General features: G+C 47.5%; 1 protein-coding gene across 3 annotated transcripts in view; it reads right to left on the reverse strand.

Moving 5' to 3' along the window:
- Ldlrad3 (low density lipoprotein receptor class A domain containing 3) overlaps positions 1–27528 on the reverse strand; it is a 234620-nt gene that overhangs the window by 142636 nt on the left and 64456 nt on the right. For all 3 annotated transcript variants that reach the window (XM_029474720.1, XM_021156251.2, XM_029474721.1), the window contains exon 2: positions 18051–18197. In XM_029474720.1, coding sequence (XP_029330580.1) covers positions 18051–18197 — 147 coding nt within the window. The remainder of the gene's footprint in view (positions 1–18050; positions 18198–27528) is intronic.

Here is a 27528-nt window from a genome sequence, read left to right on the forward strand (position 1 = left end):
CTCTCTCTCTCTCTCTCTCTCTCTCTCTCTCCCTCCCTCCCCCTCCCTCCCCCCTCCCTCTCTCTCTGAACCTAGAGAGTCTATGAGCTGGTTAGCCTAACTTTACATGTATGCTGAGTGGTGAGGGTTGCTTAGCAAGCATTTTACCGGCAGACTCATGTTCCAAGCCTTGAAGAGGGATATTAATGACACAACCTATCTGTACCAAGGATGGGCCTGTCTGAGATCATCTCTTCCTGGTCTCATGAAGAGGATCCTGTAGCTGTCCTCTAGTCTCTCTGATGTCAAAGCACTGCTACTGTAGCTCCTCAGGCTGACAGCCACCCGCACTGCATCACGCACGATGTCAACAGCTTCCCATTTCCCACCACAAGTGGAGACACTGACCCGGCCACACTGCCAGATTGGAGCCAAGTGGGACCTGATGTAGTTAGGAGCCAAGAAGTGTCTACTAACAGGTAACTCATCAGCCCTGCAAACCCACTGCTACTCTGAAAGCAGACGGGGGCTCATTATAAGGAACAAATGTCTGAGTACCGCCTGTGCTCAGCGCGTTGAACTTGAGTTCTGTTCCAGCAAGAGACAATCCTGGCTCGGTCTTTGGAATCCCAGAAGTTAGGAAGACTTTAAAGACAGAGAACAAAAGGCTGCTTAGGGAGTCCAGCAAGAATTCATCCTTGGATCTGTTTACCACAGAACCCTCAGTGGAAACAAAGAAGTGTGCAAAGCCCACACATTTTTTTAAAATAGACATGAAGCTGTTCTGCTTGAAGCAGGAAAAGGGTCCAAACCCAAAACCCCTGCTGCTCTGTGTTCCCCTTTCTTCTTGGTAGCAGTCACCCTTGGCACCCCAGAGGCCCAGTCCAAAAAGCAATCATATAGGAATTGGCAATACAGCCCCACCAGGAAGGCTGAACCCCACTTCATCCTGACCATTGTTCGGCTGCTCTCAGCTGCACTTGGCTGCACGGCTGAGATCTGGGCAGCTTTCCCCTTTGTACTTCCATTTCTTCACAGACAAGGATGACCATAGCTGCATTTTCTTGAAGATGATGATGGGATTATTAATAATGACAGCTGATACCCCACAAGAGACAAGTCTAAGGGTCATGAGACTTTGTTGTACAGCAGCCTAACTATTTAACAGGTATAAATGTATTTAAGCTCTACCAGAAATGTCCCACATAGGCTCATGTGGCCACCAGTTGTGGTGGACCCCTCTCTTCCCCACCCTTTCCTTTTCCCTCTCCCTCCTTCCTGACTGCAGATATGACATGACCAGTCACCTCTCTCCTCCCACCATGCCTCCTCCATGATGGTCTGGATCCCCTCAAGCTGTAAGCCAAAATCAACCCTTCCTCTTTGCTTTGCTTTGAGTGAGGAATTCGGTCACAGAGCTGGAGAGAGTCTATTTCACCCTTTCCCCATTTCACAGATGAGCAAACTGGAGCAGAGAAAGATTCAAACATGGGCATCACATGTAAAGAAACAGCACTAACCCCAGGGTAGCCTCTTCCAGCCTTGGGTACACACACACAAACACACACCTCCTCCCATGAAAAATAGTAGTGAATAACAACTACAAGCCCTGATCCACCCTCCCAGAGACCCCCGCTATCCCTGGACCATAACCTTGCTGCTCTTACTTGTATAGTTTCCTAGAGGCCAGACTGCTCTTGCCGAGAACTTCATTTCTGGCCCAATGAAATGATTTTCTCACAAGATCAACAGGAGTCCACCTGATGATGTCTTTAGGGAAGAATATGCAGGAAGGGGCCTTTAAAGCAAAATGAAGAGTGGACACGTGTGTTCGGTATCAGGTCCTTAGCACTACTGTTGAAGGTGGACAGCTTCTGAAGGCACACCCTGACAGAGATGCCCCTCAGCTGCCTGCACCTGAGAGAATGACAACATGCTGCGCATCTATCTCTTCTACCTGCATATCAAAAGATGCAAGGTTTGTCCAAGCGATGACCTCATGCATCAAGATCGGAATCTACCTTGGCACCTGGGGTCAGCATACAGCAGACCTGGGCTGCTGGCTTAGATGCAGATTCCTAGACGCCCTATTTGGGAGATTTCATTCAAGCAGGCTTTGAGTCATTCCTGTGTCTATAATAACAAGGCAGTCAGGTGTCCTGCCAAGCACAGGCAGGCTGGGGGCTGTTCCTAACAGCTGCTAGCCCCAGGTGGTAAACGAGCTAGACTTTCTTTCACTGCTATTCAGGAACAAACTCAATGAGAACTTTTATTTTTCTTATTTTATTTTATTTTTTGGTGACACCACGTCGAACAGCTTCATGCTGAACTGTCAAGATAAACCTACAATATTCTTGCATTCTTCCACAAGATGTATTAGTCACGGCATTGTGGGTAGTGCAGTGGCTGTCAGGTGACAGCAGGCGGGCATCTGAAGCTGTTTTACCTGACAACTTTTTAGGGGAGTTGAAAGTATGAGGTAATGACGGGGAATCGCAACAGGCATTATTGAAGGCTGGCTGAGTGACAGGCACTGTACTAAGAGGGTGTCAAGCAGTCATCTTTCAGAAGCCACTAATGTAAGAACTACTGATCTCTCATGTTACAGATGTGGCGGTTGTTGAGGTACAGAGAGGTTAAGTGGCTCGCTCAGGGTCACACAGCAGAAAATAGTCAAAGATCATTTGGTCCTCTCCTGGGACTCTGCAGCCCCCACTCTTGACCACCAACCACACAGCTACACCCTTCCCTTGGCAGCTCCAGGTCCTACACCATCAACTTAGCAACTTCGATAAGCATCCTTGAAACCCTTCCCTATCCTTAGGAATGACTTTATGCAAAGCTAAACATGCAGAATACTTGTTATCCTTTGGGCTTTATTCTGCTTTTTCTTCTCAGGAAACTCCTTGTGTTTCCTTCAGACTTGTGTAAGGAAACCTTGGCCTTGACACAGGGGCATTTGGTGTGCCCTCTAGGAGGTGGTTATGTGATGAGGGTGGAGCCCTTGCAGTGAGATTAGTGCCTTTCAAAAGAGTGGGGAAGGGTGCTCATGCTAAAGAGCATCTCTGGGAGGCCCAGGCTCCTACAATGGCATCTGTAGACCAAGGACTTCCCCGGCAGAGCTGGGCAAGCCGTTCTTAAACCCACACGCCATCCACACCTCTTCCTGGTTACCAGACCCTCCTCCCTCACTCTTCCTCTTCCTTTCTTCCATCCTCTTCCTCCTCCTCTCTTTCCATAAATGCCCAGCTCACTCCACAGTCTGATGCCTTCTGCTGCCACCCCAGGATATCTCTTGAACACCAAGACCATCCTGATGTCTGCAGTGGCAACATCTGTATCATAAACACTGCTCAACACTTCCTTGAAGTTGAAAAATCCAAAGTTCTCCCCCAGTCACCTCCAGAGCCAATGTCCTGGCTACTACAGACCAAGACCGTTGGCATGATCACGAAACTCAGATCCTTGAACCTAACCTCAACATGATCGTGAGCTGCAAGGATATAAAAGATAGTACGAGCCGGGCAGTGGTGGCGCACGCCCTCAATCCCAACACTTGGGAGGCAGAGGCAGGCGAATTTCTGAGTTCAAAGCCAGCCTGGTCTACAGAGTGAGTTCCAGGACAGCCAGGGCTACGCAGAGAAATCCTGTCCAAAAAAAAAAAAAAAAAAGATAGAAAGATAGTACAAATAAAGGAACCTTGAAGTCAGAAGGAAGAGCTAAGCCACATTGTGGTCACTATCACAGTCACCTTAGCACTCCTTTAGGATAGACTGATTCTGAGGCCAACATTGTTACTGAGATGTCACTCATGTGCCACCACCTGAGAAGGGATGCTATACTCCCTCCCATACCTTTCATATTGATAGGCTCATTGGGTGGTAAGGGAAAAGCCTTGATTTATCAGTGCAATTGGTGCCCTTCTAAGAGAGGACAGAGGAACAGGGCCATCTGTCCCATCATGTGGCATGGCAAGAAATGAAGCTAATCCAGTAAGCCAGGAAGTGGGGCCCCAGACACCGCATCTAACATACTCAGACACTACTTGCCTTCTTGGTCTCCAGAGCCGTGGGGAACAAATGTTTATACTACGCCTGCTGTCAGGAAGAGCAGCCATGTGGAGTAAGGCCCAGGACACTGGGAAGACCAAGTGAAGAAGCAGAGAAAGCACCAAGTCCTACCTCCACGCCCACCTCATGAAAGGCTCTGGGTGGGTTCAAGGGCAGAAGAGGTAGGGACACAACATACAGGCCTTGAATCACAGCACCCACTTCTGCACTGCAGTACTGTATAGAAACTGAGCAGCAGTCAATTCCTCTCCTGTACCCTTGCAACATCAGGCTGGGCAGTGGCCTGCGTTCCGGGTACTTGAAGCAATTCCTGGTTTGGGATTTAATGAGGGACATCAAGTGACAGAGACTAGAAAGTTCTGCTTCAAGAACTTCTCTGACATCTGGCAGCTTTGCTCACTACCGTGCAGACCACAGGGTGCATGACCTTGTCTTGTGAGCAGCCCCGGGGCAGCAGTGCCAGGGGCTCAAGAACAAGGTGTGAGGTTGAGATCTAAGGCCACAGAGTAGAGTAATGAGGGCAGGCATTGGTAGCTTGGGGACGATTGCACAGCTACGGGGAGAGCCAGCTCCTGACTCATCTCTCACGGACACTGAGGTCTGAATGTGAATGTCCCCATACAACTTTGAACACTTACTTCCCAGCTGGTGATGCTGTTCAGGAAGTTTGTGAGACCTTTACAAAGTGGAGCCGCATTAGATAAAGAAAATCACTGGGGACCGGCCTTGAAGCTTTACAGCCTGGCCCTTCTTCCTAGTCACACTCTGCTTCCTCAGTACAGATGCAAAGCGACCAGCCAGCTTCCTGCTACTGCTGTCCGGGATGTAGTCCATCATCGTAAGCCAAATAAACCCTTTCTCCCTTAAGTTATTTTTCTCAGGGCATTTCATCACAGCAACAGGAAGAATAACTAAGACGATGACTGAAGTGTTCAAATGGTCAAAGCAACTGGCAGATCAGAGCCCTCCTCAGTCAGACCACTTTGCCACCAATGCACATTCCAAACATGAATCCCCTGTCTGCCCTGTCGGCCTCTCTCCCAGTACCTTACAAGGAGACAAGCAGGGGATTCTATTCTCCCCACCCACTTTGGAGGCTCAGTAAACATCCCGGGCTGTGTCACCTGACCCCAAAAAGAGAGGCAAAGAGCCTTTCTGACTACCAAGCAAGCCAAGCCAGGCTTCTGATCCTGAATTCTTCAAGCCCAAGCTAAATCTGGAACATTGCCTGTCTGCATCCCCACCCTCATCCTCCCGAAATAAAGGGCCTGGGCGGCAGAAATGAGCATCTCAAGCACATGCAAATGTCTTGCTCCCGAAGAAGGCAGACTCTGTATTTTAATGTGGAATTAATCTGAAGCTCTGCTGTTCCTGCTGCACATGAAATATGTGTGTGTCACCTGTTTCCGTCCCTTCCCTCCACACCACATGACAGGTTTTTATACTTCAGACTCTGCTGAGATTTTATAGGACTACACCAAGAGTCACAAGTTCCTGAGACACTTCCTAAAGCGGGGCTCACAGTTTGCCTTTGGCCTCACTTCCATCCTTCCCAGCCCAGCCCACAAGAAAACTATTAACTACACCACAAGACACTAGTTCCATCCCCATCCCCAACCCCATGCAGAAAGACACAGCTGCTGTGCCCTCCTGAACAATGGTCATGTCATACCCAGAAGACAGCGCTCACCACACTCCTCATCCTTTGGTTCCCAGAGTCCTACCTGCCTCTCTTCCATGATGTCCACTGGGTTTTGTATGGAATGACACAGATTCCCCATTTGGAGCCAAGCATTCAGTAAGTCACCTGTTATCAGGACTTTGAACAGTTATGGGTTCCCACTTTGACCTTTGTAGGAAGCGGCTTCATTGATGAAGGCTAAGAGATGCACCAGTCTACCATCATAAACATAAATACTTAGAAGGCAGATTTGACTACATGTCTATTTGGCAAAACTCCTCCATAGCATCTGTAATTTCCTTAGTCATAGACAACTTGTTTTCAAGATAGGGTCTCTGTAAGTAGCCCTGGTTGGTCTGGAACTCACTATGTGAACCAGGTTGGCCCTAAACTCACAGAGATTCTCCTGTCTCTGCCTCCAAGTGCCAGGATTAAAGGTACAGGCCACAATGCCAGTCTAGCCAGAGTTTTTTGATCAATTCTGAAGGTGCCAGGCTCAGACACTGTCTCTGTGAGAGAAAGGAAAGGGTGGACATGAGGGTAGGAGGGGTCTGCTTGCAAAGAAGGGAGTCAGTAAGACAGAACGGGGGCAAGAGAGGGCAGTGGGGGTTGCATGCAGTCACAGTACATTGCATATAATTTTGATATTGTAAAAATAAATTAGAGACTCTCTTGTCGTGCCTGCATTATAAGAATGCAACACATTATCTTTGTAAAATTATTTTTTCTCATCTGTTTCTATATTTAAAAAAAATTCCATTAAGCAATTGCACATGAGCCGTATCGCAGCCCAAAGTGTGAGTATGAATTAAAAAACAAAAATAAAAAACTATACTGTCACAGCCTAAGTCAGATCCACAAGACTGGTCTGGATGTGCCAGGAAAAAGAATTTTGTTTCTCTGTTCTGTAATTTTGTAGCCATTTAAATTTTATTAGCAATTACCGGGCCCGTTACCACTGACTGTATTTTGCAGTTACAGCCAAGTCCTGGCAACTGGGAGCTTGCCCAAATGACAGGGGGCCCAGGTGGACCTGGCCATATTTACTCCAGACGCACTGGAATGTGAACCCCTACCCCCACCCCCCCTATGAACCACTTCATCAGGATTCTCTCATAGGCAGACCCATGCTGATAACAATGCAGCTTGCTGAAAGCGGGAGGGGCGTGAGATGGGACAAGGCAAATTGAAGTGAAGAGATGATCTCAAAGATGACTCCACACTGCTAAGGGTGGTGTGACAGGGCAGGCATTTAAACTGGAAGTTTCCTGACAGGTCCCAAAGGACAGCTTCTACCTAGAGAGACTCAGAAAGCTGAGAGGATCTTGGTCATGTTCTAGTACATCATGTCCAATTTCCCTGTTATCACCAGAACAGGGCTAGAAGAGCACGGGCAGGGATATGGGACAAGAAGCTTTGCTATAGTAGTAGTAGTAATAATAATAGTAGTAGTAGTAATTGTAACAAGAAGAACATCCAACAACAATAATTATGATGGTAATAAATATTAACAATAATAATAAACAACTGTGCCTAAATTAGGATGTTCTGTGATTAAGAGGCTGGTCTTTTCATGGTGACACGAAATCCAGCATGTGCCTCCTGGATTTCTCTCTAAGCTCCTGGAAGCCTTCATTCCACCGATCTGCTCATCTTCTTCCCTAACCAAAGCCTGGAGTCTTCTTGCCCGGCTCCTGGTAGAGAGCCACTCTTCTCACCTTCCAAGTGGTGGGCGATGGTCCAGTCTGAGCTGGAGATGGACCACTGCCATCAATGCGTGTCCCTCAACAGGGGCTGCATGATACTCACCTGGGCACCCCGTATCACAAGTCCATTTATCCTATCTTCAGCAAATGGCTCCGGGAAGGAGAGATGCTCATTCTTACCCACGGAATCGAAAGGCCACCAAGGCAGTGTCTTGCCCAGATACCACAGTTCCATTGGATGGAGACAGGATGTGACACAGACAATGCGGCTATACAGCAGGTCCCTCCCACTGTACATGTTGACTTCCCATCCTGCCTGCCCAACACCCTAAGGAAGGCATGCACACATAGTGCATTTATCTGTTGGGAAATGTTCAATCCCCTTGGTTGAAACATCTAATACCGTCAATCTAGGATGGTGCTGATGGCATAGCATGCCACTGCTTTATGTGCAACGAAGACCAAAACACTGTGGTGGTCGTTCTAGGACCTCATGTTTCCTGACTCTATCAGATCATATGGACGGGACAACAATCCATTTTACAACTATAGCCATCTTGAACGCCTTCAGATGAACAAGAAGTCGAAAGGCAGGGCAGAGGAGAAGTGTAGTTTTTTCTTGTTTTGTTTTATTTTTGGCAAGTTCAGATTCTATTGTTGAATCTCTCTTTTGCTCTCCCCTCCCTCTTTTTTTAAAAAAGAAAACCTAATAAGCCCAATTTTCATGTGTGAGCTTACAATTTATAAAGATTAGCAGCTAACCCATATTCTTAGTGTTCTGAGCAAGGCAAACACACTGGACTTAAAGGCCCTGAACTGGCACGGACATCCAGTCCCAGCCGTCGCAGCCGTAGGCGGGGCTGGAAGGCAGAAAGCTGGTGACGGGGTGTTTCATCGCCAGCACGCTGCCTACCCACGGCGGAGAAAAGCACAGCTCTGCCAGGCTGCATTCTCACCAACCAGCACGCTGAGTGTGTCCTCATCACAGAAGTGGAGGAGTCGAGATACCACATGACAGAAGAAAAGAGTAGTATAACCAATTTAAATATATTTATACTTATTCTATCCTCCATAGAGGGCACACCTCACACTTAAACTTTACACTTCTAGCCTCCAAAACTGTGGAAGTGCCACTTTGTGTCATCCGGGGTGTGATACTGTGTTCTAGAAGTCCTAAGAAATTGATAAGCCCAGGGAGCTGGGGAGCACTTTGTCTTTTCCCCCTCATGCAAAACTTCTGGCATCTTTTGGGAATAACAAAAGCAGAGCTACCAGGATCTCTTAAGAAAAGGCTGCAAGAGAGAAGATTTATGGGAAGTCTGACAACCTGGATTTGTTCTATATCGGTGACTGGCAGGTCCTACCTAGGAATGAGGGATTCTGACATCAGAACCGAGAATCTTTTCTCATGGCGGCTGTACAGGTATAAAATGCGAGCATGGGGTAAAAGGGAGAGCTTCTGCATCAAGTTTTAAAATGGTTTCAAGCCAGTGTATGAAGTGAAAGGTCTCCCCGCACAGGTACTGGAGAAGACTACAGGTCACAAAACGGAACACAATCAGACAAATCTACTTAGGTATGCTCAGCTCTGAGGACAAGCCAACTACAGCCACTCTGGCAGTTAGGGAGCAACTCCAGGTTCACTGCAGGTTCACTGAGGCTGAGATCCTGGGAAGAATGCAGAGGAGGCTCCACCAAGAGCCACACTCAACTCAGGTCTGCAAAGATTTGTTCTTTTTCCCTCTGGCACCAGCTTGGGTATCCGGCTGGCTCTCTAGAGAGATAAGCTGAAGGACATTTTGACATTGGCTGGCTAAAGACTCCCTCAAACAAAAAGATATTGAGCCAGGAAATAAAGCAGTTTCTGTAGCAGAGCCTCGCTTACTGGAGTGTAGGAAGGTGAGGGACTGGGCATGTGGAGGCTGCAGTCGACCATACCATGCTGGGCAGATAGAGACCTCACACAATTTTCTGCTTATTCAGAGGTGGATAGTATACTGTTGCCCGAGGCACAATACCTATTGGATAAGATCAGCTTCTTTCTGATTACATCATGCAATGAATGATTTGAACATGCCCTCTGGTGAAGGTGCGGAGACAGTCCCTTATCTTATAGCCAAGGAAGTATGTGCTGAGAAAAGTATAGTAGCACTGAGGGTATCAGGGACTGTGAGAACCCAGCATGGTCTGGCCCTACAGCCCTGTTCTGAACTATAGAATATATGATTTCACCTTTGGGATGGAAGAACCCCGAGGGTCTGGACGTGACTGAGTTACCAGAGGTATTTAAAACACACAGCAAAATAACACAAATAGGAAAGAAAGAACACACAAGAGTATACACATTGGTCAGCATGAAACCACAATCAGTCTCTGGGCCACTCTGAGGGCCACTTCTGTTGTCAGAAGCCCAACTCCTTCAGAAGCCTGTGGAATCCAGTACTTCACTAGGGCTAGCCAGAGTTAAAACCTGCAGGAATAGGGACACTTCACATGTGACACAGCAGATACTCAAGCAGAAACCAAGAGTAGGGCTGTCCCCAAGAGATGGAGCAAGTATGGCAAGCCAGTTAAAAAAAAAGGCCTGTGTCCACTGCTTCCAGGTTAGCCCAGGGGAGCACTCGTGTCTTTAGTGATCCCCTGGGAAGTAAGAAGAGTCCTTTCCCAGGGCAGCCATTATGAAGCTTCACCAATAGAGTGGACGGCGTAAACGAAAAGCCCCAGAGGTTGTACAGCAGGATCACGTGGTCATCAGGGCCACAATTCCCCCATCGACTCCAGGCGGATTCCCTTCCTCATCCCACCTTGTCTTCTAGGGAGCACAGTGAACCCTTGGCATCCCTGGCTGGAGGCTGTGTCACTCCCACCTTGGTCCTTGTCAGACAGTATCCCTCCCTCATGTCTTTACATTATCTTCTTAGAACACCACGCAGACTGCAATAAGGGCTCTCCCTACTATAGTATGACCTCATGTTAACTATTCACATCTGAAGTGACCCAATTTCCAAGTTAGGGCATGTCCTTGGATACTGGGAATTAAGATCTGAGCATGCTCTTATGTTCAAACCACGGAGAAAGCAGAAGCCGATGCCTGTGAAAGTCATCACACTTCACAAGTGTTGAACATGCGTGCATCTCTAGGCGACAACTTAAAACACAACGGCGATGAGTCCATGGCTGTGCTAGTGTACGGGGTGACTATAGCCAGCTTCCACAACCTGAACGGCTTCAGCAGCAGAAGATGATTTTCCTGAACTTCTGGAGGACAGATGTCCAAAATCAACGTATATGAGACACGAGGGCGGCCGGCTTTCTTCTCCCTATGGCTTTACATCACCTTCTGTCTCTTGGTATCTGAGTCCAAATTTTCTCTCTTGGAAGGACTTCAGCTGTGATGGTTTAAGGCCCACTCTGTGACCTCATTTTAATTCAATTATGTCTTTGCGGTGCTTAATTGTGACTGTCAACTCCAGTGGGTTATGAAATGCCTGCGAGCTCAGTAAAGCACACCTCAGGTACATCTTTGGGGGTGGGGCGTGGTTCAGAGAACATCAGATCCTGAGTTCTCAGACCTAATCAACGGATTTATCCCAGCAGTGAAAGGCAGGAGGTGAGGCTTAGCTAGAGGAAGTCACAGGGGATGAGTCCTAGGGGTGACATCTTGCCTTGGCTCTTCCTATACTGTCTCCTTCTGCTTCTTGGTGACCAGGATAGGAAGCGCACTTCTCCACCATGCCCTCCCTGTCAGGATGACTCCTCTAAAACAGGGAGCAATGACCCCCTTCCTCCCTCTACGCTGTCACGTGTTTGGTCACAAAGCCAGAAAGTAACTAATCCATTCTGCTAAACTCCATCACCAAGCAGGGTCGGATCCAGAGGCACCGTGCGGTCGGATTTCAACCTCACACTGCAGCAGGTAGCATCACCTGATTCAAAATATTGGTGGCTCGGCAATTCTGTTTGTTTTTCTAAAAGGGAAAAACCCATTCAGCTGTAGCTGCATCCCACAACTCACTGAGAGGTTCCCGGCCTTCGCTGGCCACAACATCGCAATGGCCACCATCCCAAAGCACGCTGCATGCAGCCCGTGACAAGCCTGGATTCCCCAGTCTTTGAACATGCTAAGCCATTAGAAGGCAGCTTATTGAAACAGCCAGTGTCCCGTCAGGCTAGCAAACTCAAACTCCACTTCCCCCTCTGCTTGCCCCGAGTCCATGCCAACTTAGATGCAGTTGGTTTAAAAGAAAACGTTACATGTGGTGCCACCTAGAGGCAGAAGCAACCTAGGATGGTGACAAAAAAAAAAAAAAGAAAGAAAAGAAAAAGAGGAGGACCCCTTTATACTTCTAGGGGACCAGAGTTCCACATTTGCCACTGAAACTCTATCAAGTTCTTCCACCATCATGCCTGAGCAATGAGTAAGCAAGAGCGGGGCACAGTGGAGGCAGATGGAATTCCAAGTCTGCACCTACTTTCCCAGGTCTCTGGTTTGGGAGATTCATTAAAATGTTTTCTTTTAACATCTTTTAGTTTCTCCTCCACACTCCACCAGACATGCACGCACCCAGGGCACAAGTCAGAGATGATAAAAGTGCCACATGTGGCCAAAGACACGATGAAATTCTCCCAAGGAGAAATAATCCCACTTGTGAGGAGGAACCCCAACATTAAAACCTCTCCCCAAGTTTGCCGAGACACAGAGATAACAGTAAAAGCCCACTGCAGAACAGGAAGGTCCCAAGGCACTCGGCTCTAGACATCTGTGTCTCTGCTTTAGCACTGGAATGGTACTTTGCTTCTAGGAAGAGGTTTCAGAGGCCCATAGGACTAAAGGCCACCTTAAAAATCATTATTGGAGGAAAACATTATTGATGTGTTGAATTTTTTCCTATAGTGTGGATTCTGAATGTCCCTCAGAGGCTCGAGTGTTAAAGTTTTAGTGACAGGAGTAGGAGGTGACGGAGCCTGAGGAGCTGGGGTCCAGAGTTAGTGATCTGACAGGACAGTTAAGAGCACTTGCTCCTCTTCCAGAGGACATGAGTTTGATTGGCAGCACCCAGGTTGGGCAGTTCACGTCTCCATCCCTCTGGCCTCCACAGGCACCTGGCTACATGCAAACATGTATGTGCATGCACATGTGAGCACAAACACTCATAATTAAAAATAACAGCTCTATAAAGAGAAAGTCTACTGGGAAGCCTTTAGGCCATTGGGGGTGGCCTGAGAGGATGATGAGACCCGGGCCCTTCCTCCTCGTTCTCTTTTCTGCTTCCTAGTCATGAGGTTTTACTTCACTGTTCACTCTCCCACCACGACACACCATCTTCCACAGGCAGCAGAGCCAACTGGGTTCTGAGGTTAAAAACCTCCAAAATAACTCTCTTTATAAGCCAACTACTCTCTTTTGCATTAGTTGCAGGAATTTCTGTTAACTACAACAAGCACAATACAGGTAACAGATCCACGGGTAATATAGATTCACAAGATGAGCGAAGGGTCACCTACACAGGTAAACAAAAAAATATTCTTGGGAGTCTCTGATAGAGGAAGGCTATGGGGTCTTATAGAGCCAACATGCAAGCTCTGTGTGCTTGCTGGGCCTCTGTGACGACAGCTCCTTCCTAGTAAAGCTCCCATGGCAACCCAATGAGTTCCTAGGACATAAAGTGCCTGGCTCAGTACGGTGCCCAGGACACTCAAGCACATACTCACTGTCGCTCCTGAAAATGAGTGCTCTCACGGAGGCATCGCATTTCCTGACACGTATGTCTCATCATTTTATTACCACAGAAACAGAGGGGAGACATGAAAAGCAATCTGAATAAACTTATCACTCAGGGCAATTCACTAGCCAAGAACTAGCACACCAAAATCAAGCCTCCGACCCCCAGCTCTGGGCGGAGGTCCTCCAGAGGCACTCTGCACAAGAGTTAATACCCACAAGGCCCAGGCGAGAGTTAATTTCAATTCATCAACAAATATCTCATAAAGAAATAAAACTAATAGCTAAAAATATAAGCATTCTACCTTATTAACTAAAAAAATTAAAAATGTAAAATACATGAACTGCTCTCAACTATTAAAATAACCAGGAAAAAAGAGTTTATTTTAAAGATATTACTCAATGCTGCCAAGACGAAAATAGGTCCCAGACTTCACTCCTGGCCAGTGAAAGCAAACCAGTGCAGACCTATAGCAAAACAAGTGGGCAGTCTGTGGACACGGGCAGGAAGAACTCCCACCCTTCAGCACAGTCTCGTTTCTGAGAACCCAGTCCTGGGAAATGGGTGATGGGGGTGCCATCCCCACTGTCAAGCTGTCAATGCCAAAGACGACTCTTCAGTAGCAGAAAGCTGAACAAGGTTAGCAGGGAGAGATAAAGATGAAGCTCAGGGCAGATACTGGCCTGGGACACGTGAAGTCCTGGGTTCAATCCCAAGCAGCAAAAGTTAAAAAATTAAAAAACAAGAGTAAGGACTAGTAGCATAAACAGTAATATCATACCAAATTAGTGGATTATTATCTAGGAATTAAAATGGTAGAGAAGGGCTGGAGAGGTGGCTCCTTGATTGAGAGCACTGGCTGCTCTTCTGGAGGACCAGGGTTCAGTTCCCAGCACCCACATGTCCATACCTCCATTTCCAGGGGACCCAGTATCCTCATACAGACATACAGGCAAGCAAAACACCAATGCACATAAACTAAGATATTACACGATAGTGAATTATAGAAAAATCACTAAGATGACATCATGGGGAAATCGTAATGGAAAAACTGGGAATGAAAAATTGGACCTTCCATGGTGATTACAACTGGGAAAAACCTGAGTGAAAAGCTTCCAAAATGCTGAGTGCATGTCACAGGGACAGGCTCCGATGACATTCCTTTGTCCTCCTCCACTCAATTTTTGCAATATGTGATATTTTTAAAAACCTTTATGATAATTTTTTTTTCTTATTTTCTAAAAGTCTTTCCTCTACTGCAGATACAAAGCAGCTGCTCACAAGACCGCATCCCACCACGGGACCCATCTCCAGGCTCCCTGTGCCCTTTCAAAAGAGCAAGGATCTGCAAGCTCTTTTCTAAAACATTATCTTCTCCGTGCCAAAGTGCCACAGAGTGCTGGGTGCCATGACCTCCCAGAGGTCACAGTGGCCACCTCCCTGCCCTTCCCTGAGGCAGACAGTTGTTTCAAAGAAACTCCTTCCATGAAGGTGGCTGCTCTCAGAGAAAGTGAACTGTTCACCTCTGCCCTCAGCCCTGTGCTGCTGGCCCAGGCTGACCCCACCCACCATGCATCCTGTCACCTACGGAGGATGTTTCTTATGTGATGCTAAACACAGTGATGAACAGAAGCCAAAAGGCGGAACAGGGTGGGAGAGATGGCTCAGTGGTTAAGAGCATTTGCTTCTCTTTCAGAGGACCAAGTTTAGCTCCCAGGATCCATGTCAGATGGCTTACAATTATCTAACTCCAGTGCCAGGGTATCTGATGCCCTCTTATGGCCTCTGAGGGTACCAGTAGTCAAGTGGACTATATCCACAAGCAGACAGATACATTTACATGTAATTAGAAAGAATAAAGGTAAGTCTATTTTTTAAGTAAAGGACATGCAATAGATTATGGCGAAATTGCAGTGCATATATTTTCACAATACAAGGATTAAAAATACACAGAAACACAGCTCATGTTAAATAGAGAAGGCAAGGCATGGGCTGGGAAGACGCTTCCGTGGCTAAAGCTCTTGCAAACGTGAGGACTGCAGTTCAGATCCCACCCAGTAACTGCAGCCTTGGAAGCAGAGACAAGCAAAGCCCAGAGAAAGCTGGCTCGCAAAGCTGGCCGTATCGGTACTTCATGTACAACTAAGAGAGCCTGCCTCAATGAAGAAGTTGGAAGAGCAATGAAGGGTGATTCTAACAGCAACCTCAGGCATTCACCTGTACACGTACATACTTAGTGCATACACATGAAAATGGGGGAAGAAAATAAAATCCATACAACCACGCCCTGATGACACAGACTACCCATAGCTGTGTCTTAAACTGCTTTCCAGCTCACTTTATGTGCTTATAAACCACAGGCCCCATGCTACTGTTTTCAGCACACACACCAAGACATCACCTCAGTGCTCACAATTAGACGCCATCCTGCTCCCACTGAGAGAAGACAAAACCGGGGTCCTCTCAGGGGGAAAAATGTCCTTCAATCCCACCAGCGGTTGCTCAATTAGAATATTCTGGAAGCATTCCTCTTCTCTTCTCTTCTCTTCTCTTCTCTTCTCTTCTCTTCTCTTCTCTTCTCTTCTCTTCTTCCTTCCTTCCTTCCTTCTTTCGGTTTTTTGAGACAGGGTTTCTCTGTGTAGCACAGGCTGTCCTGGAACTCACTCTGTAGACCAGGCTGGCCTCAATCTCAGAGATCTGCCTGCCTCTGCCTCCCAAGTGCTGAGATTAAAGGCGTGTGCCACCACTGCCTGGCTTCTGGAAGCATTTCTAAGATTACATATCCCCTAAGGATACAGGAGAGGACCATGTTTGAGTCTGGATGGTCTTCCTCCAAATCTCACACAGAGTTCCATGGCTGGAGAAGATTCAAGGGAAAGCTCAATTGTCTCTTAGAAAGGAATGTTCACGTCCCTTTAATACCTAAGCAGGAGTTGTTTTCTCCATTGAATGCAAAGCTGGACAGGCAATGTGTTTGTAGGTATAGTCAAAAAATATTAATTATGTCTACATCAAACACTAGGCAAATGGCTGGTGGGCATCTGTCACACTTGGGAGTAGGATGGAGGCTAGCCAGGAACGAGCCTTCTCCAAAGCAAACCAAACAGCTCCAAGCAGCTGCCAACACAACCTTTGTTTAAAACAAGTCTCTCTTCACCACCTCTTCCCGTTTCTACATGAATTCTCTCTCACATACTAGACTGTACCCACAGACAGCAGAGATGGCGAGAGAAGTCAGTAATGTCGCACAGCTGCTACTAACAGAGGTGGGGCTGGCCTAGCTGCTAATCCTGCATTCCTTTACACATTCATGAGCTGAGTATCACCCGCCAGCTAAGGACAGTCTCTATCTGCCGCTGTTCAAAGGCACACGGTGTCCTGAAAATGGTAACTCTATATTTGTATAGAGTGTTTAATGCTCCTTAAAGCCGGGCCGATGACAGGCCTCACACATTCCATCACACTTGAAACTCAATTTTAAAATGTTAGATGTCTAGAAGTTTTAAAGTTATGCTAGAAGCAAGGAAACAGTAACAGGGTCCTAATAAAAAAAAAAGGTAAGGGAAAATAATAATAATAAAAAATTGAGGTCTAACAAGTTAATGAGACAAACCACACAGAACAAAATTTAACACAGCCTCCAAGTCTCCCCAGTTTCTCCTCCCCAAACCTTCTCTCAGGAGCAGAAGTAGGCATGGGGGTGCCGCATCCCATGCAGGTGAGAGGTCAGCCTCAGAATGGGAAACACACACTTCCCGAGCACATCATTAGGGAAGGAGTCTCTAGCTGCTGTAGGTGGCTCCAAACCCAGTGCTCCCTCAGACAGAACCCAAACCCAAGAACGGTTCCGACAAAAGTTCAAGTTCCTACCCTTCAGTACCTTGCCCTCAGCTGCCTCCCAGAGCCACAGCTAACTGAGAGCCAGAACAGAGAGTCCTCCCAACAGAAATGCCACCCTGCCTGGCTGCCGAAGCCTATGACAGAGCTGAGATATGTGGTTCCATAGCAGTTGCTCATCTAACGAGCCAGGGCCATGCCTCCCAATGTTGCCGACCTACCAGGATGCCAGGGAGGTAACCTAGAGCCAAGCTCACTGTGCAGAGACCAGCTCAGGGGAAGCAGAGAGACTCTTCAAGACAGGGAGGATTTTCACTGGACAGCCTGGCCCCTCCTCTCCTGTGCATTATTCTCAGCCCGGATCTTAAGCTTGTTTCAGAGCACAAAATAAACAAGAGGCTAAAGAAGGAGATGGGGTAGAGAGGACCACAGAGTTCATACCGTATCCACAAGGTGCCTCCTCTCCTGTGCATTATTCTCAGCCCAGATCTTATGCATGTTTCAGAGCACAACATGGACAAGAGGCTAAAGAAGGAGACGGGTAGAGGGGACCACAGAGTCCATACCATGCTGGTACTCTCCGAAAAGGGATGATCCAGTGAAGATGCAGACCGTGCCTATCTACCGGGCAAAGGAGGTAAGGCAGCATAGGGGCATATCCACTCCGTATACAATGCTAAGTCTCACAGAATCATCAGGAGAACTCTACCACACAGTCACATGTAAGTCTCCAGCCCTGGACCAAGGCAGCCAGACACGGTCCTTGCTGACTGAAAGGCACCACACAATGTAATGCCTGGGATTCTAAAGGTGAGAGTAGCATCCAGGAAAGGCATCCGTAGGGCTTAATGGGAGTCACTTCTACTCATCCAAGCATGGGCTCCTCTACCATACTACACTTCTGCACGGTCCAACTGCACCCAGAGAGAGGGGCAGCTGGCCCAGTAGCTCATAGCAAACAGGGAGCAAGGTCCAAGCCGGACTGGACCTCCTGTTCTTGGCCTGGAATTCCACCCTTATCCAACCCCGCCCACCACCACGGGCAGCCACTCACGGCATTCCTTCTCGTCACTCTTGTCGAAGCAGTCAGGTAGCCCGTCACACTGCCAGGCTCCCGGGATGCACCGCCCGTTGCTGCACATGAAGTTACCTGGGATGTTGCACTCGTTGGTGAAGTTGTTCCCAGGGAGCAGCTGGCTCTCTGTGAGAGAGAGAGAACAAATAGTCAGAAAGCAAGCATAATGGTCACAGTCAGGGTCTGAGGCCTGGGCTAGCTGGAAAGACTGATACTCAGCCCAGGGGAAACCTCCACCAGCTATCTTAGCTTTTCTAGGTCTGTTTCTTCACCTATGCGATTACTTATACCTCAGCCCACCTCCGTGCAGAGATGCTGAAGGCACTAGCTGGAGCAATACCAAGGAAACATTCTGTGTCAAGCATATAACAAACAGGTGCTCATCTCTCGTATGAAGATCTGCGAGAAAGGGGGTTGAAGACGTGGCTCAATTATTAAGAGCACTTGTGGCTTTTCCAGGGATCCAGAGTTCAGTTTCCAGTACCCAAATCTGGCAGCTCACAACTGCCTGTAACTCTCTCTCTCTGGGAGTCGAATATCTACATGTATGCATTCACATGCACACACACACACACACACACACACACACACACACACACACACAAATTGGTGCAAAAACCCAAATCTTCTTTCCTAGCCAGTAGCAACAGCCAAAAATTAAAGTTCCAGATAGGAATATGTACTGGACCTCAAATATCCCAGGACGCAGACTCACAACCCCTGCAATCATGGAGTCCTTGAAGTGGGACTACTTTGGCAAGAATATCAAATCATTTCCCTCAAAGAAATAGGATACCTCAATCTACAATTCAATCTGCCTGACACTGTGCAGGCAGAAAAAGCCAAGACAAAACCTGTACTCAGGCCTGCTAACTAACCCCCAGGAGACTACCTTGATCACTACACTATTCGAGAGTTACCGGAGGTCCCGAGGTTCTGGTTCAAGTCCACTGAACAATCATAAAATGCCAAGGGCCCTACCCAGCACTGCCTTTAGGCAGCAAATTAAACAGAGACCTAATGATAGCAGCTAAGGGAGGGTGCAGAACACATCCACCTTGAACCTAGTAGTAGATAATCTTTGAGGAAAAGGAGAAAAAGACCAGTTGGCCATCACACTGCGGCTCTGACCCCCCCCCCCGAGCCACTCAGCAAACATTTATTGGGCATTTCTGACGAGACACTTGAGCTATGAAGAAAAGACAAAGCTAGGGCTTCCTCCTCCAGGGCTGGAAACAGACATAGATGCTTTGCTGACACCCATGGTGATAGAGCACAGCCTTCTGGAACTGCCTAGGGCTAACAAGCTAGCAGGACTCAAGATCTTTCACAAGCTCTGCCAACGGAAATAGCTCCAGATTAGTGCTCCTACCCCCCATACATTCCTCACAGCGCTTGGCTTGGCGCTTATTTATTTATTTATTTATTTATCTGTTTATTTATTTATTTATTTATTTATTTATTTATTGTCTAGAATACCCTTCATGGCTCTGGATCACCTATTAAATTTGAATTAAATTGCTGTTGACCTGCTAGCATCAGACTCCTCTGTTGCCTTCCCTCTGAGGAATGCTGCCCAGCTTTTCCATGCACAGAGAAGCGTGGGGTTTTGGTTGGTTGGTTGGTTGGTTGGTTGGCTGGCTGGTGTTCGTTTGCTTTTGTTTTTAGAGACAGGGTCTAACCCTGACTGATCTGGAATTCATTAAGTAGGCCAGGTTGTCCTTGAACCTGAAGTTCCACCTGCCTGTGCCTCACAAGTGCTGGGATTAAAGATGTGTACCACCATCACCCAGTGGCAAAGCTACTTTTGAAGTGATATAAAAAATACTTTTATAACTGGAGCAAGCAAGCCAGGACCAGTGGGAATGGACACGGCCATGGGTTAACCGTTCCAAATAAGCCCTTGTGCTGTGGATAGCCCCTTGGAGAACATCTGCTACCTGATACTCAGTTAGCACCAAATAGACATGTTGCCTTTTAGAAATGAGATTTCACAGTCCATTCCAAAGGGAAGCTACAACAAAAGTTTCCACTCAGCCCGAGCCATCACAAGCCTTATCCCTGGCTCACTTTATCAGCCCTGCGCAAGGCCAATCCCTATCCCTATCACTGCAGCTAGGAGTCCAGTCCAAGAAGCCACCACCCCATGGGGATTACCACTAGCTACAACTTCCAACCCAGCCTCCTGCCTCCCAGTTGATTCCTCCAAGTCTTAATCTGTCCTCTGGCCAGAAGAATCTTCCTAACCATGACATTTTCTTACCTTAAAAAGCCAGTGAATGGGGAGCTGGCTCGGTTAGTAACATATTTTCCATAAGGACCTGAATTTGATCCCCAGAATCATATATCTTGGCAGTGACTGGCACATGATTCTAAGGTAGATCCTGACAAGCCAACCAAGCCTACTTGGCAAGTTCCAGGCCAGTGAGAAACCCTGTTCCAAAAACCAAATGCACAGAACTTGAGAAGCATCATCAATGAGTGTCCTTGGCTTTGGCCTTCACTCAGACATTTATGAACACACATGCAAATAGACTAGAAATACAACACAAACAAACACACATATACTCATGCACTTACACAGACCCGGAATACAAACACTCACACAGGCACACACACCAACACTGTCGGACTCCCTGGTGTTTCTTATTTACAATTCAACACAACCAAGAAAGAGTCCAAAAAAAGAAGTGGCATTTTCAGTGGAGACTGACACAAAGCAAAGGACTGCAGATCAAGGGAACAGTGTCAAGGACCTGATGTGGGGAGGCACAGTCCAGAAGGATCAGAAATAGAGGATGTGCCACTCTGCCCTACAGGAGCTGCAAACCCACTTAGCTACCATTTCTCCCACCCTTCCATCCAATCAATGAGGATGCTCCATTCTTTTGAGCACAGACTCAACAGAGGACTTCCCCTGAAGGCAACCCCACAAGTCACTAATCCTGAGAGTGGGCACTAACTTTACGATCTGCACGTCCATGGAGAGGTATCCAGACAGCAGTCATATGCTGGATTCTAGCCAGACACTACGTGCTCAGCCCAGAACCTCCACACCCCTGCCCTCTACCCCCTATACACACTCCAGCTGTTCGAGAACAACTGCTCAGAGTCACCAGCCAGCAGGAAATTCCTCTGGGCTGCAGAATGCAGGGCTGTCGCTTGGGTTTGTTTGGAAATCACTTTGACTCTCTTTTGTAGAGCGACCTCCTCGAAGACAAACCCCCTGAAAAAGTCACTACAACTGTGAAATCTTGTTCTGATAAACAGATTTCGGGAACCAGAAAATTGGTCAGATTAGATTCCAAAGACTTTGCTCAGAGCATCAATAAGGCTGGCAACATATGGACTTGATGAGTGACTGTGTAGGTTCAGAGACTACTTATCCCATCCTTTATATGCATTACACACAAATGCCCTGCCAGTCACAAGACACCCTGCCTAGTTACTACAACAGGCACATGCTCTGTGCTCTTCTAAGTCCCCTTGTGCACACAAGGCCCACCCCACCCAGTGCCTTAGCAAAGTGACGTCATCAAATGTAAGCGCCTAAGAAGAAACCAAAGCAAGAGAAGATCCCCCTGTAGACTCTGTCTTTCTAACCCTCCTCAAGCCCAGCCCAGCTGCCTCTCTGGCCTAGTGGCTTCCATAGGTTATTTCTAGTTCCCTTTTCAATCAGCAGTCTACACAGTGAAGAACTGTGTGGGAATATATATAAAAGTCAGGGCCTAGAGACATTTTCTTGCATTGACTAGGGGTAAGGTGCTACTGCCATTTAACATGTAAAGGTCAGGGATGTGATATGACTTTGCATGGAAGGGTTTCGGGGAAGGGAGGAGTGCAGCTGTGACTTTTCGATGTATTGTGCCACATTTCTCCTAATCTGCCACCCACTGAGACACACCACACCACAGAACCATCTGACTTGACATGTCAACAGTGCTGAGGCAGAGAAATACCTGCAACTCAGCAGTTCTCACTTGCTCCTGTTGTTTCTCTTTTCACACAGTGAGCGTTTTCAGTGCCGGTGATGGTATCTCTAGGCCCTTCAGGAACTCTGAATTCTTACATCCTGGTGTAGAGAGCCTCTCTTCAGAGGCATGATCCTGACTCTGAAGCCCCAGCACCTCCCTCCTTTAAAACCAGTGTCTCGATCACACGAATGTCATTCCTGTTCCCCAGGCTTCTACGCACGGGGCAGGCTGACCCAGCAGAGTCTTCAGCCCATCTTCTCCCTGGTGTTTGGGGCTGCATTGAATCCCTCCAAAACTTTATGCTGTAGGCCCGTTAGTAATCTCGTAATGGGAGCACATTTGTCTTTAGAGAGGTAATACATTAAAATGAGGCATTAGAGTAGGCCCTAATTCAACATGACTGGTATCCTCACTGGAAAAGAAAATTAGGGCACACACACACACACACACACAGGAGAAACAACATGAAGACACAGGGAGCCATTAGTAAATCAGGGCATGGGGGCTGAAAGGAACCAACCCAGCTGACAGCTTGATCTCAGATCTCTCTGATGGTGAGACAAGCAATCTGCCGTTCAAGCCACACTACTGTACTGGAAATCTAATCCAATACGCTCTCCTCCTTCTGCTTGTTCTTTTGACCCCCAGCATAAGTCATCAAATCTGAGAACCTGTCCCAGGCACCCAGCCTGAGGCTGGCTCTTCTATTAATCCCTCTGATCCCATCCTGTGTTTCCCTTAATCCCAGCCCATGTTAGTGATTGCCTCTTAAGGAATATTCCTGCTAGGCAGAATGTTCCCCTACACACACACACACATACACACACAAACACATACACATACACACACCACACACACATACATACCACACACAAACACATACACACACCACACATACACACACACACACACACACACACACACCCCACATATATCACACACATACACACACACACCACACACAACACACACACACACATACCACATGCACACCACACACACACAAACACACCACAAACCACACACCACACCACACCACACCACATACAAACACACCACACCCAGAGGCACAGGCTCTGTCTGTCCTCAGCTCTGCACCCCAGGCATCTACAATTCCCAGCTCTCCCTTAAGTATCACTGACAACTCTAAGAAATAAATGAGGCAAGGCATTAATACCTTAACCACCATCCCTGAAGCACCCCCTCACCCTTACCCCATTTCTCTAGCACTTGTGTGGGACTGTGCATACATAGTTAAACTAAGGAATACAGAGAACCTAAACCTGAACAGGTAGATCGCTATCCTGTCTGCTTGAAAGGTTAGAAACCTTTCAACCCAACAGCTGGGCATTCTAATGGCAGCAATATTTCTCCCACTTCGGTGTCTCGGAATATACTTAAATAAAAACATGACCAGGATTAGCGAAAAGTTGGCTTCCTCCTCCTCTCCTCTCTCTTTTTCATTAAGTCAAAGAATCCAAAGGAGTTGCATGTTTCCCCTGCAGAACATCACTTAACTGAAAATAACTGCACCATCTGTGCACGAATGGAAAAGTAAAAGCCAAGCCCTTCCTTGTCAGGCAGAAGACAGCAGCCTGTTGCTAAAGCGTCTTCCAGGGCCCCTGGCCCGCAACTCTTATTTGATGTGGGGAACAGAACCGGAACAACTAGAAACTCCAGCCGGGGCTATGCTCCGCTGCAATCACCCAGGACATTCAGCCAGTGACACAGACGTTTCCAGCTGAGAAATGGGAATTTCATCCCGACAACTGGTGTCCTTCGGCACTTCTCCTTGCTCTCCCCTGCAGCTCCCTCCCTAGCAGCACCCATCATGGTCGTCATGGTCGGGTCTGAATGGACATCTGCAAACTATCAGCAGGCTCTGCTTTCCGATTGCTGCCTTCCATTTTCCTCCTTCCCTTCCCGACAGACTAGATCTGTGGGCACCGCTGAACGGAACAAGAGGCACAACTTGTCTGTGCAGCACACACACAGCTTAGCATTCGTGCTTGCAGATCTCAGATAGACCTTCCTTCCCTACTACCTTATCGTGCTTTTCTCCAGGACTCATTTCTTAAGACATGCAGACACACCTGCATGGACATATACATTCACTCACCGACAGGTTAACACCACCTAGTGAGCTCTTCTTCAGTGATTTGTTTATAAGCATACCTAGAACATGTCTGAAGAAGCTTTGCGCTCTGGACTATTCCCGTGTGATGTGAGTACTACACAAAACCTCGGACATCTGTCCTGTGTATTTTTCCAAAAGCCATTTGGTCCTCATCATGCAAATATCTTCCTGTTCAGGCTTGGATAAGGGAGCATCTGGCTGTCACCGAGAAGGCAGCAGTCACACAAGGATGTCTGGGTCTGGCCTAGCTCCAAGCACCTGTGCTTAGCCAGCCCCCCTCCCCGCCCACAGCCTTGTTAATCTATACTCCCTCTGCCCCAGGAGCTCATTCCACTAGTGCTGCCTCTGTTTACCCATCTGATGGAGGAGGATCTCCCTGACACATTGCTGAGAAAGTGTAACATAACCCCACACTTCAGCTGACCTTTATAGCCACAGATATAACAAAAACATGGTCCCTGATCCTGAAAGAAAATCCTATGTTAGTCACATGCTGTTTCCCTGAGCGAGAGTTAAGGATGGAGAAGGACACTAGGCTAGTGATGGAGCCCAGCTAGCATCTGCCCAGCATCTGCCCATCACACGGCTCATGGCTTGTTTCTCCCAGGAAGTGCTCCAAGATGACAGATGTTTTGTTTCCTTCTTATAAAACAAGTGAGGGAAGAAGGCCAGTGGCCAGCATTCAGGAAGCAGGGAAGGTCACAGGAGGAGGTACAGGAACTCACAGTGTCCCTAGGGAGTCAGCTCTGTAAGTTATTCTCCTTTGGACCTCTGCCCTCTTGGGCTGAAGCTACTGCTTATAATTTTACATATGTTTTCATGTCCTTGCATCACTTCATGAGGAAAATTATGTGGGAATGGTGTTCCTGTTTCGGGGAACCACTGGGATAAGGTCTCATGTCCACCCTCCAGAGGCCCTGCAGCTCCTCTTGATACGATCCACAAGTTGAACCCTGTGCCACACCAGAGCCTTGCCTTCCTGTGGCTCTGTTAACAGCCCCTGAGACACCAAGTACTACAGGCCTTCCTCTACGGAAGATCGACTGTCTGCCAAAGCACTTGGATGTGGCAGGACTTTAATAGCCCCCCTTTTTTCTTTTAAGTTCTTAGAAGAATCCCCTGCCCATTTTATAGATGAAGGAGCAGACTGAAGACAAGACTCACCCAAGGTCACACAGCTAGAAAGAGTCAAGATAGTTAATACTTTAGTCTTGCTGGCCAGGAATCTGGACTAAGTTATTGGATAGGTACCTATCTAAAATAGAGAATAGTATCTCATAAATCTTTCACTGATGCATTCTTTTAAATCTTCAAAATCATTCAGAGTAACTTTCTGTATTCCAGGGGATAATGAACTTCTTGTGTAACCAAAAGTCAACGCTTATAATTGTCTGCCCTTTGCATCTTTCTAAGGATTGAAGCCTGTAGATCAGGAAGCATCAGACGACAGGTAATGGGCATGTACAACCACTTATCAACCTACAACTGTGCCATCTGTCCACCCCACCACACTCACCTCACGGTTCCCTGGCCCCAGAGAATCTCGTCTCTTCTGCTGCCCTGTGTCTGTAGCAACAATCAAGTGCCAGGCATCCATAGACACCCACAAATGGCTGCTGACCGCAGTACGGGGACAGAAGAACCTGCTGACTCCTACAGACATTTATTTCCAGTTCTGACATAAATTCATCTGACCTGCCTTGAACTTCAATTTTGCTTTGCCATATGTCATACAGTGGATCAATGATGGTGGACCTGCAGAAGGAAGCTTTTCTAAATTCCCAGGGAGAGAGGCACAGAGTGAATAGCTTGAACCCATTTCCTATTGTTCTCTTTTCCTGGCTTACCCAAGTCCTCACCAGGTGGGCTGCACACAGGGTGCAGCAAGAGCCCAGTGCAATGTGCCCTGCCCCCAAGTGCAATGAGTCCCGCACCCAACCTTTTGCTTAGGCAGCTTGAAGCAGCAGCAACAGAAGTAGGGGTCAGTGAAGCTGAGCTGAAGGTCAGGCGAGGGGGCAGTTTTCTGACCAACTGTATCAGGCTGGTGATAAGCGAGGCTTATGATAAAGCTAATTACCCCTTCCTTCTGGCTCAGAAGCAGGCGGAGGTCAAGAGGAAAGGATGTATTTCAGCCCCTAGTTTATCCCCATGCACCCAGAGATCATGGCAGCCACCTCCACAGTCTCTGAGATCCATTCCACAACAGACCATCTGCTCCCCCTCCCCCTTCTCCTCCCCCTGCACCCTCCCAAACTGCAGGCAAGGCTGTAACATAACAATGCCAGCCAGGGAATGAGCCAGAAAAGCAAAATGACCTTCATTCTGGCCCCAAAGCACATCTTGATGATGAAGGATTTCTCAACTAAGACTCAAAACAAGCACAGGCCAGAAAGGAAAAGGCAGTTGAATACAACTGCATTAAAATGTGAAGTTCCAGGTCATTGGGTAAATTCTATAAACATGGCTCAGACACCCCATCCACTGGGAAAGATACAAAGTGTGGATATGTAGAATTTTCTTGCAAAACTGCATGTGAGAACACAAAGGATGCTGTGGCCCTGGGGCAGGGCTGGACAAAGCATCCACAGCAGGTGTTCCTACTGAGGAAGGGGTGCTAAGTTATTGTAATCACCAAGTGACTAACAAGGAAGCTCCCATCCACAACCATTGGGCTTGCAAAAATCTAGAGCCTGGCATTCTGGAGTGGCAAGAAGTGTAACACCAGGACCCCAGGCATGGCACAGGCATGGGGACTCTGAAGAATGCCCGGTAGCAACTCGGAAGGTCCAAGATGAACCCCCTAGACTGCAGAAAATGATGCACAGGACGCAGGGTGACACAAGAGGCACAAAACTGGAGCTATCAAGATAGCTAATAAGTTCAGGGAGGAGAAAAAAACTATCCTATAACTCTGATGACCTGAGTCCAATCCCTTGAAACTATATTTAAAAATAAATAAATAAAAGGGCTAAAAGCCAGCTGTGGTGATTCCCAAGAACAGAACTGGCTGGACGCTCGCATAGGCAGAACAGCAGAAACACAAAAGATCTTGGATTACACTGAAGAGGAAGGGCATAGTCTACTCCAAGAGTTGTGCCTGCTCAAGCTCTTTCTCTCTCAATATCTCTCTCTCTCGGGGGCTGGTGAGATGGCTCAGTGGGTAAGAGCACCCGACTGCTCTTCTGAAGGTCCAGAGTTTTAATCCCAGCAACCACATGGTGGCTCACAACCATCCGTAACGAGATCTGGTGCCCTCTTCTGGAGTGTCTGAAGACAGCTACAGTGTACTTACATATAATGAATAAATAAATCTTTAAAAAAAATCTCTCTCTCTCTCTCTCTCTCT

This window comes from Mus caroli, chromosome 2 (genome assembly GCF_900094665.2).
Source record: "Mus caroli chromosome 2, CAROLI_EIJ_v1.1, whole genome shotgun sequence".
NCBI lineage: Eukaryota > Metazoa > Chordata > Mammalia > Rodentia > Muridae > Mus > Mus caroli.